Here is a 10,845-nt window from a genome sequence, read left to right on the forward strand (position 1 = left end):
TAGTAATAATAATAATGGTAAGAGAATATACAGAATATATATAAAACAAGTGATGCACAATGCAATTGCTCACCACCCACCGACCGATGCCCAGCCCATCCCGAGCTGCAATGACTCCCCGAGCCGCGATCACACAGCCCGAGCTGTGACCACTCTGCCCGCGACCGACCGACCAAACAACCCCCCCGAGCATGACGATGTATGGTATGGAATAGCCCTTTGGACAGTTTGGGTTAGCTGTCCTAGCTGTGCTGTACTCCCAGCTTGTTATGCACCTGGGCGAGCAGGAGAAGCTCAAAAAGTCCTTGAGTAGTCTGAGCACTGCTTGGCAACAACTGAAAACATCAGTGTGTTATCAACATTATTCTGGTACTAAATCCAAAACACAGCACTGTGCTAGCTACTATGAAGAAAATTAACTCTATCCCAGCTGAAACCAGGACAGGAAGTAATTTTACATTGTGTTTTAGCTTGAGTCATGTAGTTAAATATGCAGTGTTTCCAAAAAAAATCGTGTGTCCTTTCAGGATTTTTTTGGAAAAGAAACTTCTGGATCTGAAGACTCAGGTGAAGTTGGAGAGCTTGGGACAGGGAGATCAAAAGTACCAACGTATAAGGATTATCTGTATCTCTTTAGAAGTCTACTGAACTGTGACACAATGAAGGTAAAAGCATAGTTAACATGGAAATAAAAAAGGAAAAGTAATCCTCAGTCTTATCACTGCTTTTCTAACCCTAGACTTTTTCCAAATGTCATGGTGTAGAAGAACTGTTTCCTGGATTTAGTTGCATTTTGTGGCTGATAAGTGAATTAAGTGGGTGAGTTTAGGCTTGCATAGCTGAGGAATGTCTAAAGCCAAATTCTCTGCATCGTTAAAATATTGGTTTGTAAATTCAAGAAATAATTCTCACTGGTGTTTTGAAATGTGAACTTTTTCCTCCTACAAAGGAATGCTGTTTTGAAGATGAAAACTTTCTTACTGCAAATTCACCACTGCAGTCCCTGAATCGCTTGCTATATGATGAACTTATAAAATCTATTTTGAAGATTATTGAGAAGTTGGACCTGACTGTTCAGAAATTGGATGTTAATGAACAGGTGAGACCTGATGACTTGTCCATTAATTTCTGCTGTTGTAGGGGAATCAAAATCACATTCCCTGTTTTGTTTTCATTATGCTTATGTACCTTCTCATAGTGTACTTGAAGTAATGTTCATGCTAGTCAGAATATTTCTGGATATTGCATTGCAATGTTAGGAGATGGGAGTATCGGAGGTAGTTCACAGAATCTGTGATGCCTACTCGGGCATCTAGTGTTTTTCATTTTTCTACTTGCTTTTTCCTTATGAGCAAGTAACCCCGTATTATTTCTTTGAATTATTGATGTGTCAATTATTAGTCATTTTTCTGTGTCAGACTAGCTTGTAGCAGCTAGAAAAAGAGGAGTAGACAGTTTAACTGGGGAAAAAAGTGTAAATGCTTTCTGTGTTGTCACCATATTGCTTCAATATTTATTTTCAGGATGAAAATGAAACTGATGGTGCCTTGATTGGGCCTACTTCTGACCCTGCTTCAAACCTTCAGCCAACAAAGCCAACAGACTTTATTGCCTTTATAAATCTAGTGGAATTCTGCAGGTATTGATAGGTTTTATGTAGTTTGGAAGTTACAAAGTGGTTGGAAGAAATTTGACGTGAGGTTTATTTAAGGTGCTGTTTCTGACTTACGACAATATACCATATTTCAAAATGCACAAGCTGATTAGCAGGGAGACAGTAAATGTTTCAGGCATCTGGGTCATAGGTAAAAACATCCTAGCACATCAGCTCAGTTTTTTTTAAGGAGTACTGGAGACAATTCACTTTCATTATTTGAGTGTCTTTCGGTATATGTTGTAACTTTTAGTATTATACTGACCATATATACCAAATATTTCAGAGACCAGAAATACAGCCTTTATACAGTAGTATGGGCATTAAGTGAAACGTACAGCATTGTTTGCCTGTGAAAGTCCAGTTGATTTCCCCTAGCAGTTCTGCAGTCTCAGTAATGAAATGTGCTATGTGAGTATGTGTGTTTGTGTAAATTTAATAATGAGAGGTAATGAGGAAAAAATGGCTTTGCCCTGTAAAGCAAAACAAAAATCTTCCTATGCTTGCCTCGGAAGGCAGCATGTAATTATTCCCTCATTGTCTTTGGAGTTGCTCTGTTATAGCAATAGTTGTACTGACTTGAAAGTTTGGAGAAGAAAAAAAAAAACAAACAAAAAAACCCCAAAACCAGTCATTCCCTCATTGTCTTTGGAGCTGCTCTGTTATAGCAATAGTTCTTTCTTGTACTGACTTGAAAGTTTGGAAAAAAAAAAAAAAAACAAACAAAAAAAACCCAAAACCACCCCACCCAGATATTTTATTCAGCTGCTTCTTTTTTTTTTTTTCCTCCCCGTGTGTTTTCTGTGCATCTGTTTTAGAGAGATACTTCCAGAGAAGCATGTTGAATACTTTAACCCTTGGGTATATTCCTTTGGTTATGAGCTTATTATACATTCAACAAGACTACCTCTCATTAGTGGATTCTACAAGTTGCTTTCTGTTGCAATGAAAATTGCCAAGAAAATAAAATACTTTGAGGTGAGATCTCTTTTCCCAACGGAGGGGTAATATGTTGTATTAATGATGGTGCAGTCCTTTATATATAGTTGTTTATGTGCTATGGAAAATAGTTCATTGAAACTGTTACCCAGTTGTTTCAAATATTTATAGCATCCTGTGACTCCGTAGTTACAAGCGCATAGAAAGTAAAAATTTAGGCTAGAAGCCCAATTTCTGAAGAGACACCACCCATGTGTAATGCTCTTTCAAAAATCCTGAGCTGGGTGAACAGAGGGGTGGGAAATACCCTTGCTGTGCAGATGATACAGAAGTTAGCTTGGAGATCAGAAACAATCTAGCCAGAACAGCAGACACACGTATGGGTTAATTACTCAACTTCTGGGGTATACTTGTATTCCACTCACTGATTTCCACAAGAAATATGATGGAAGCTATTGTAAAGTGATGGTGCATCATGCCATTGCGTGTGTAGCCCACCACAGAGCCCAGAACTGTCCCTGCCACTGCTCGGGATGGCACCAAGTGAAGCAAATTTGGGAACTCATTGGCATAGATGCTTGTGCTGTAGATGATGTTGTGAATTACTGTTTTCTTATTCCACCTGCATTCTTACCACTTGGGCATCCACTAGTAGGGATTTTTTTTTTTCTTTTATGGTTTGTTAGATGGGAGGGCAAGGAGAAGATTAAGCCATTAATTAAGTCCTTCTTGCTTATTTTGAGTAATATTAAGTGTATTCCAAAAAGTTGGCTCTCAGTGCATGGTAATAGTGCTTAGTTTCTAAGCATTCAGAGAACAAGTGTACATTTCAAGTTTTCACTGATGCTGATTTCATATTGGACAGTGATGTATTTAATTTTAGTTCAACTTGTGCTTCATATTTGTACTGTGTACTACATTTTTTAATACTGTTGACTTGTGGTTTCTGCTTGATAGGGTGTCAGCCCAGAGTGTCTCAGAAAATGTCCTGAAGACCCAGAAAAGAGGTCCTGCTTTGCACTGTTTGTAAAGTTTGGAAAAGAGGTAAGTTATTTTGCTGGCTAACTTTCTTACTTTCTTAGTCTGAATGTACACATAAACGACTCAATCAAAATTACATCTTCTGAGAAATCTTACATACATGATAGAAGTATTAGCTGTTTGAATTATGCAGCGTAGTGGGGTTTTTTCTGTCTGTGTTTTACTTAATGTCGGAAGAGGCATGTTGGCCACTTACTGATGTACAATTGAGAAATAACTGTATAATTGTGCATTAAACGCTTCCTGGTAACCATCTGCAGGTGAATGAGATTCCAGTGTTGGTTTTGAGTTGTGCATTTTACCTGGGTATTGATATACCTAAATCAAGATCTTCTGAGGATTATGTTTGTTCTTGACCTATTTGTCTGAATTTTAGGTTACAGCAAAAATGAAACATTATAAAGATGAGTTGTTGGCATCCTGTCTTAATTTTTTGCTCTCTTTACCACATGATATCGTCATGCTTGATATCGCAGCATATATTCCTGCACTGCAGGTGGGTCACAGTCATACACTGTTAACACTTATTTTTTTTCTAAAACACCTACAAAAATTCTGGAGCAAAGTTATTATCCTGCTGAGTAAGTTAAGTTTTGTACTGTCTTCAGTGAGATAGAATACTTGACTTTTTGGATAAACAAGTAAATTGTCAGAATTTGCTTTTGCACTAAGCTGACTCTGTTAGAGTCTGTGTTTCAATATAATATATATCTCCTGTGTGGATGTTGGGTGAGAAGTTAAGCAAAAGTTATTAAGGAAGATGTATTGTATGCTAAATGCTTTCAAACATGTTTTTTTAGCTTTAAATAATAGTAGTCAAGAAAAATAAAAGACTGATAGTTTTACATTTGACACATAGAATGCATTTAAGCTGGGCCTTAGCTGTACCCCAATGGCTGATCTGGGACTGGATGCTTTGGAAGACTGGTCAGCTCGCATCCCCAGACATATAATGCAACCTTACTACAAGGATGTTCTGCCTCTTCTTGATGGTTATTTGAAAAACTCTACTTCTACAGGTACATACAGGCAATGAATTTTTAGTTTTGAGGGAGAGGAAAATGGTTTGTGCATAGTTACCTCTAGAGATATGAATGTGACATATTCTTTGTCTATATTGTGCATTTCTTGTGATTGGAACAATATATTTTCTCTTACACCTTACACTCCAAAATTTACCTTTTTCTGAAACTAGGATTTATTTGCAACTGCCAAACAATTATTAATTGTAGCCATTTTATATGCCACTTCTCTGTGATTTGTCCTTTGTATCCTTAAATCAGCTTAGTTTTCACTACTAGAGACTTACGTTCCTTAATAAATATTTAAAATGAAAGAGTAGTTATCACATCTTAAAAATAAAAATGGGGCAAAACCAGGGTGTGGTTGGTTTGTTTGGTTTTTTTTAAAGAAACTACTAGTAGGTGCAGCTACAATAAACTAATATTAATAATGCTGTTTTTTCATTCATCAGCTGAATCCCAGAATAACTGGGAAGTAAGGAAGCTTTCTCAAGCAGCCCAGAAGGGATTTAATAAAGTTGTGATACAGCGTTTAAGAAAAGCAAAGACTTCTTCACTGGTAAGAACAGTGTTTCTTTGTAGAGTTATATGTGAGTTAATCACTTCCCTCTGTTTCTCTTCCTTTCTTGCATATATACTTTTTTCCTGAAGGTTGTTTCTACCTTAAATCAGTTCAAGGAGTCCTGTTCTACAACACGGTTCAAAAAGCTGTTACATCAGCACAGCTGGAAAGGTGTCATATTTTAGGGTGAGAGTGGGAATGAAGCAGGGAAAGGGAACTGAAGAAATCTTGTAAGTTAGTGTCACTGACTAGACTGATACATTAGTCAACAAATATATAACCAAAAATATTATAAACAAAAACTCCTACACCTAAAATCAGGTCCCAGCTTAGCAGTGGTGCAATGCAAATACCATTTTGTGAACATGTTACTTGCGGATAGGCTTAGTCTTAGAAGTCAAACATACTATCATTTTAACCAGTGACTTCTCAAGTAGCACAAAATAAGCAAAGTTTTATTTGTAAATTCCAGTGTGCAAACTAGCTTGGAATAAACCTTTTTTTAGGTGTGAAACTAATAGTTATTTGTATATATAGAACTCTTTCCAACCTAGTGGTTTGCTGCTCACAAAAAGATACAGGATCTAAACTTTAAGTTCTGGGATTAAAGCAAATTAAAAGAGTAATTTTTTCTTCAGATTTCTTTCCACTTTTTAGACTATTACATTGTTCTGCAGGTATGTGTTATCTGTGATGATAAAATTTTAACCTGTCATGGTTTAACCCCAGATGGCAACTAGGCACCAAGCAGCTGCTTGCTCACTCTTCCCCTGCTCCCAGTAGGATGAGGGAGAGAATTGGGAGGGGGGGAAAAAAAAAGTAAAACCTATGGATTGACATAAAGACAGTTTAATAGCACAGCAGAGGAAGAGAAAATAATAGTAACAATAACAATAAATGAATATACAAACCAAGTGATGTACAACCCAGCTGCTCACCACCTGGTGACTGATGCTCAGCCAGTCCCTGAGCAGCGGTCGCTGACCCTCGGCCAACTCCCCCCAGCTTATATACTGAGCATGCTGTCATATGGTCTGGGATAGCCCTTTGGCCAGTTGGGGGCAGCTGTCCTGGCTGTGCCCCCTCCCAGCTTCTTGTGCACCTGGCAGAGCAGGGGAAGCTGAAAAGTCCTTGACTGGTGTAAGCCCTGCTTAGAACCAACTAAACCATCAGTGAGTTATCAACATTCTTCTCATGCTGAATCCAAAACACAGCACTATGCCAGCTGCTAGGAGGAAAACTAACTTCATCCCAGCCAAAACCAGGACATAACCTTTACTTGGGAAGTGGCGATCTTAAGCCCACAAAATGTGATGAAAATGCTTCCCAGTCTTGCCTTCTTGTGCTTATTTAACCAAAACCGTTCTCTTGTTTGATGCAGTTCTTCTCCCCACAGGTTCTTCATTTTGTCTTCTTCATCCATATGTTAATAAGAGCCGTAAACCCTTCATTTACTATGTAAACCAAATTACTTACATATAGAAGTAATTATTCCTTCACTAATATAAATATGTTGAATTATTTAGGATGACAGTCCCTCCTTGGAAGCAGTGAGGACTAGAGTGGCACGCCTGCTTGGATCTTTGGGAGGACAGATCAGCCACAACTTAATTACAGGTGAGTGTCCTGTTGGTGTAAATAAAAATACTTATATGCCTGTGCTGTCTCTCTTGAAAGTTGATTTCGGTGAGATCTCAACATCACTTTATTATAATACATGAGCTTTTCAAGGAAAGCTATTTTTTGTTGCTCTTGTCTAAAAAAAATTGCATTTATTCAGTTCTGGAGTTTAGGAGAGCGAAGTATTCACTAACTTACTATGGAATGCAGGAAGTGTGTTGAAAACTTCAGTTAAAGGCAAAAAATTATATGCATCTGAGTATATGGTTTTATTTATTCCCCCCCTTTGCCCTCTGTCTGCAAAGCCATTTTAAAACTTTGCCCGAGTTTGTAACTCCTCTGTACTTGTTTCCACCTTTTTGCTGCAATTCTTGCCTGATCCAGTTTTGCAGAACTGTAGCTTGTGAATTGTGTAAGTCTTGGCAAGCTTACTTCTTTACTTAGGAGTTTAAGGTGCAGCAATGCCTTTAGTATGTCCAGGTAATAGAGCTCCATTTGAGTGCCTCCTCAAAAAAGAAGAAAAGCTTTCTGCTCTTCTCTGTTCAGTCTGTGCATAAGCTTTATAATAAAAATCTAATTAAAACAAAAGTGGAAAAGTATAGTAAAGTACCTGACCATGAGCTTTAAGGGATAAATTCAGTGCAAAATTTAGTTGGTCTAAAAACTAATCTAGTTGTATAGAAGTTCTGTTCCTTTCTTTTAGTGCTCGCATTTATTTTTTCTGCCTTTACAATCAATTTTCTTTCTGCCAAGTACTTCTCTGTTGCTTGTTCAAATACTGTGGGGAAAGTAGCATTATTCCCTGGAAATGAAATGCAAAGTGTAATCAGACTTTGTTAACCAAATTAACAAATAATGGGAATATAGGGAGAGAAGGGAGTAAGTATGGCAGTGTTTCTGGGAGGGCGTAGCCATAAATGTAGTTGTTTCATGTGCATCTGCAGGAGTCTGTATGTTGGATCTTCCTGTCTGTTTGTAACAGTAGAAGACAAAAGTAGTATATTGGACATCTTAAGTGTGATTCAATGTCTTTTGGGTTTATAATTGTCTCCAAACTTACCTGTATTGAACCTGGAGGCTGCTGCATGTGTCTCCTGAAATGTTGGCTGCAGTTACTCCTTCCATGTGGTGGCTAAACATCTTTTTAGATGTGCAAGTAAAACCAGCCTTCTAACATACTTCTGGTGCTTGCAACATCCAGTAATTTATAAAGCATTAACATTTTATGACAATCTAACTGAAGTTGGAAAGTTACAGATTTTTTTGACTGAGCTACAGAAATACTTGTTCTGTGTATATTATATAAAGATTATTTTTTTGTTTTGATGTTTTCAAATGCATTAGCTACCTCTGCAGAAGAGAAGATGAAGAAATGTGTATCCTGGGACACTGAGAAGCGTCTGAGCTTTGCTGTACCATTTGCAGATATGAAGCCTGTCATCTACTTGGATTTATTCTTGCCTCGTGTGACTGAACTGGCTCTTTCTGCAAGTGACAGACAAACAAAAGTATTGATTTTTTTTTTTTTTTTCCTGCAACTTTTTTTTTATGCTAGCTGATCAATACTGCATAAAATAATGTCTTCCTTGACCTGTTTTAATTAATTCATAGGTAGCATTGTGCTGCTTTGGTGCTCTTTCCCGATGACATTATTCTGAATGTTTAAAAACTAAAGAGCAGAAGTTGCTCTAAGGTCTATCAGACATCATTGTGCTTTGAGAGTCAGACTAAACTAGTTGATCTTAAGTGTTGTTTGGCCTTCTCTCATGTCTAGACTATAAGCTTGTGGGCCCAGTCTAGCAGAGCATTTAAGCAAATATTTTGCTGCTTTGCTCGATTGAGATGTTGATATCAAAAGAGAGTCCGGAACGGAGGTATCCTTGAACGCACGATGGTGGGTGACTTATGGAGTGATGAATTTCCTCCAGCTGAAAAGTGACTGCTCGTGACAGAGACTAAAACATTAGGAGAAAGGCCAGTTAGAGTGTGTGTAAATTATTTCCATGGACATGATCTGTTCCTGGAATGGTGATTTAGCATAGATTAGAATGATTTCTCAAGTACACCCTTTCTTTTGACTCATTCTCTCCTGCCCACAATTTTGTCTTCTCTGTGAAAGTAATGGATGCATAACCAAAGGGATTTTTACATTTCAGATTGCAGCATGTGAACTGCTACATAGCATAGTCACGTATATGTTGGGGAAAGCATCTCAGATGCCAGAAGGATGTCAGGGTCCCCCACCCATGTATCAGTTGCATAAGCGAATATTTCCAGTACTGCTTCGTCTTGCTTGTGATGTAGACCAGGTAAACAGATTCATTTATAAGCATTTTATCTTGTTTAAAATACCTCTAAATGTGGGAATTAATTTATAATTTTATTTAGAAGCTATCCTGTTAGAAGCTATCCTAACACATTCAAATTGCCTTTTTTTTTTTCCCCCAAATGAATGTATGTTGTAAGCTGACATTCTATTTTAGGGATAGTTTTTTCAGGATTTTGGGGGGCAGGGGAGGTGGGGTTGGAAGCCTTTTCAAAGACTTCAATAATGGAGTATAATTCAGAGTAACTCAGAGTGTACAGATACATGAGGGTTTCAAGATTCAAGTTTTAAGCTTCATTCAAAGAGTTTGTGGTACTAGCTGCTCTTTATTGCTGTATTCAATTTCCACATTTTTCTTATTCTGGAATAAGTTAATTTGAGGTGAAGTTGATTATTTCAATATTGGATGAGTGCAAAGCTACCATCCACCAGAAAAGCATTTGGGAGAGAATTTGCAGCTGCCTCGTTAATAGCTAAGGATGATCTATTTAATTCAGACATCTGAACTTGGTATTTCTACTCCTTTATGCAAACCAGAATAGACACATAGGTTCAGCTCCACTGAAATTACAGGTCTTGTGCCTTTTCAGACTGCTCTTTGGACCCTCGCATTTAGATTCTATTTTTAGACCTAAGGGATTTGTGTTCTGTTAAAATATATGGGAAGCTATGTTATCAGTTTAGGTGAAACCCTTTTTGCTGGCATATGGCTAAACATAAACCATAGGTAAATAATGTGTGGATTGGTCCAAACCAAAGCATACAGGCATACACACTGTATTATAAGCATGTATGTATGTAAGCAAGTATGTTTAATGGTTCTTTCCTTCATGTTATAGTATGACAGTGTTTGATCAGGTTGACTTACGGGTAGAATTGTCAAAATCCAGCAAGTTAGAATAATGTATATGATAAAGATTAAGAGATATTTTAGATCAAAAAAGTTTAAAACCAAACTTGCCTGTTTCCCTGGCTGTATATTGGCGTATCGGTCCCTGGCACGCAATGGTTTTTGTCTGTTTCAGAGGATCTTACTGAAATTAAGCTTGGAAATCTTTTGAGACTAGTTGAATAGAAAGTAGCTAACCAGATTTTTTTTTTTCTTTTTTTTTTTTTTTAATCTTTGATATGGGAATGTGATATGAAGCTGATTATTCATTTTATAGACCCATTTTCAAAGTAGTATTTTTTTTTTTTTATTCTTACATATTTTGAATAGTAAAATAACACAGAAATATATTAACCCTAGAAATGTAGTTGGCTTTTACTCTTTTCAGGTAACAAGACAGTTGTATGAGCCTTTAGTCATGCAACTCATTCACTGGTTTACGAACAACAAGAAATTTGAGAGTCAAGATACGGTGGTGTTCCTGGAAGCTATCTTGGTAGGTCATAAGTCTTCATTCTCTTTTTTCTGTGCTGTATGACTTTGTTTTTAACTAGCATCATTTTACTACTGAAAGAACCAGGAGCCCATGAACAGACATAATGGCTCCGTATTTGTCTGAAAGAAGAAAACCAGTTTATCAATTCTGTGATCTTTTAATGTTTTGTAACTGAGATTTTGATGATGGATTTCTCTATTATTTTCACTTTCTCAAAATGCAGGTAGCATCTAATTTAGAGTGTTTATAGGATTAATGAAACACTACTTTTATCATCAGTGTATACAAGGAACTAC

The 10,845-nt window shown here is 37.2% G+C and overlaps 1 protein-coding gene across 1 annotated transcript in view; it reads left to right on the forward strand.

The window, feature by feature from the left end:
* Positions 1 to 10,845, forward strand: part of PRKDC (protein kinase, DNA-activated, catalytic subunit) — a gene marked incomplete at its 3' end in the record, with an annotated part of 55,078 nt that overhangs the window by 10,782 nt on the left and 33,451 nt on the right. The window contains exons 15-26 of the mRNA XM_009640367.1: positions 528 to 665; positions 950 to 1,099; positions 1,524 to 1,639; positions 2,473 to 2,632; positions 3,551 to 3,637; positions 4,011 to 4,130; positions 4,494 to 4,653; positions 5,109 to 5,215; positions 6,745 to 6,835; positions 8,183 to 8,346; positions 8,995 to 9,147; positions 10,442 to 10,549. Of these exons, the coding sequence (XP_009638662.1) occupies positions 528 to 665; positions 950 to 1,099; positions 1,524 to 1,639; positions 2,473 to 2,632; positions 3,551 to 3,637; positions 4,011 to 4,130; positions 4,494 to 4,653; positions 5,109 to 5,215; positions 6,745 to 6,835; positions 8,183 to 8,346; positions 8,995 to 9,147; positions 10,442 to 10,549 (1,554 nt within the window). The remainder of the gene's footprint in view (positions 1 to 527; positions 666 to 949; positions 1,100 to 1,523; positions 1,640 to 2,472; positions 2,633 to 3,550; positions 3,638 to 4,010; positions 4,131 to 4,493; positions 4,654 to 5,108; positions 5,216 to 6,744; positions 6,836 to 8,182; positions 8,347 to 8,994; positions 9,148 to 10,441; positions 10,550 to 10,845) is intronic.

Source organism: Egretta garzetta, unplaced genomic scaffold, assembly GCF_000687185.1.
Source record: "Egretta garzetta isolate BGI_Z169 unplaced genomic scaffold, ASM68718v1 scaffold36, whole genome shotgun sequence".
NCBI classification, from domain to species: domain Eukaryota; kingdom Metazoa; phylum Chordata; class Aves; order Pelecaniformes; family Ardeidae; genus Egretta; species Egretta garzetta.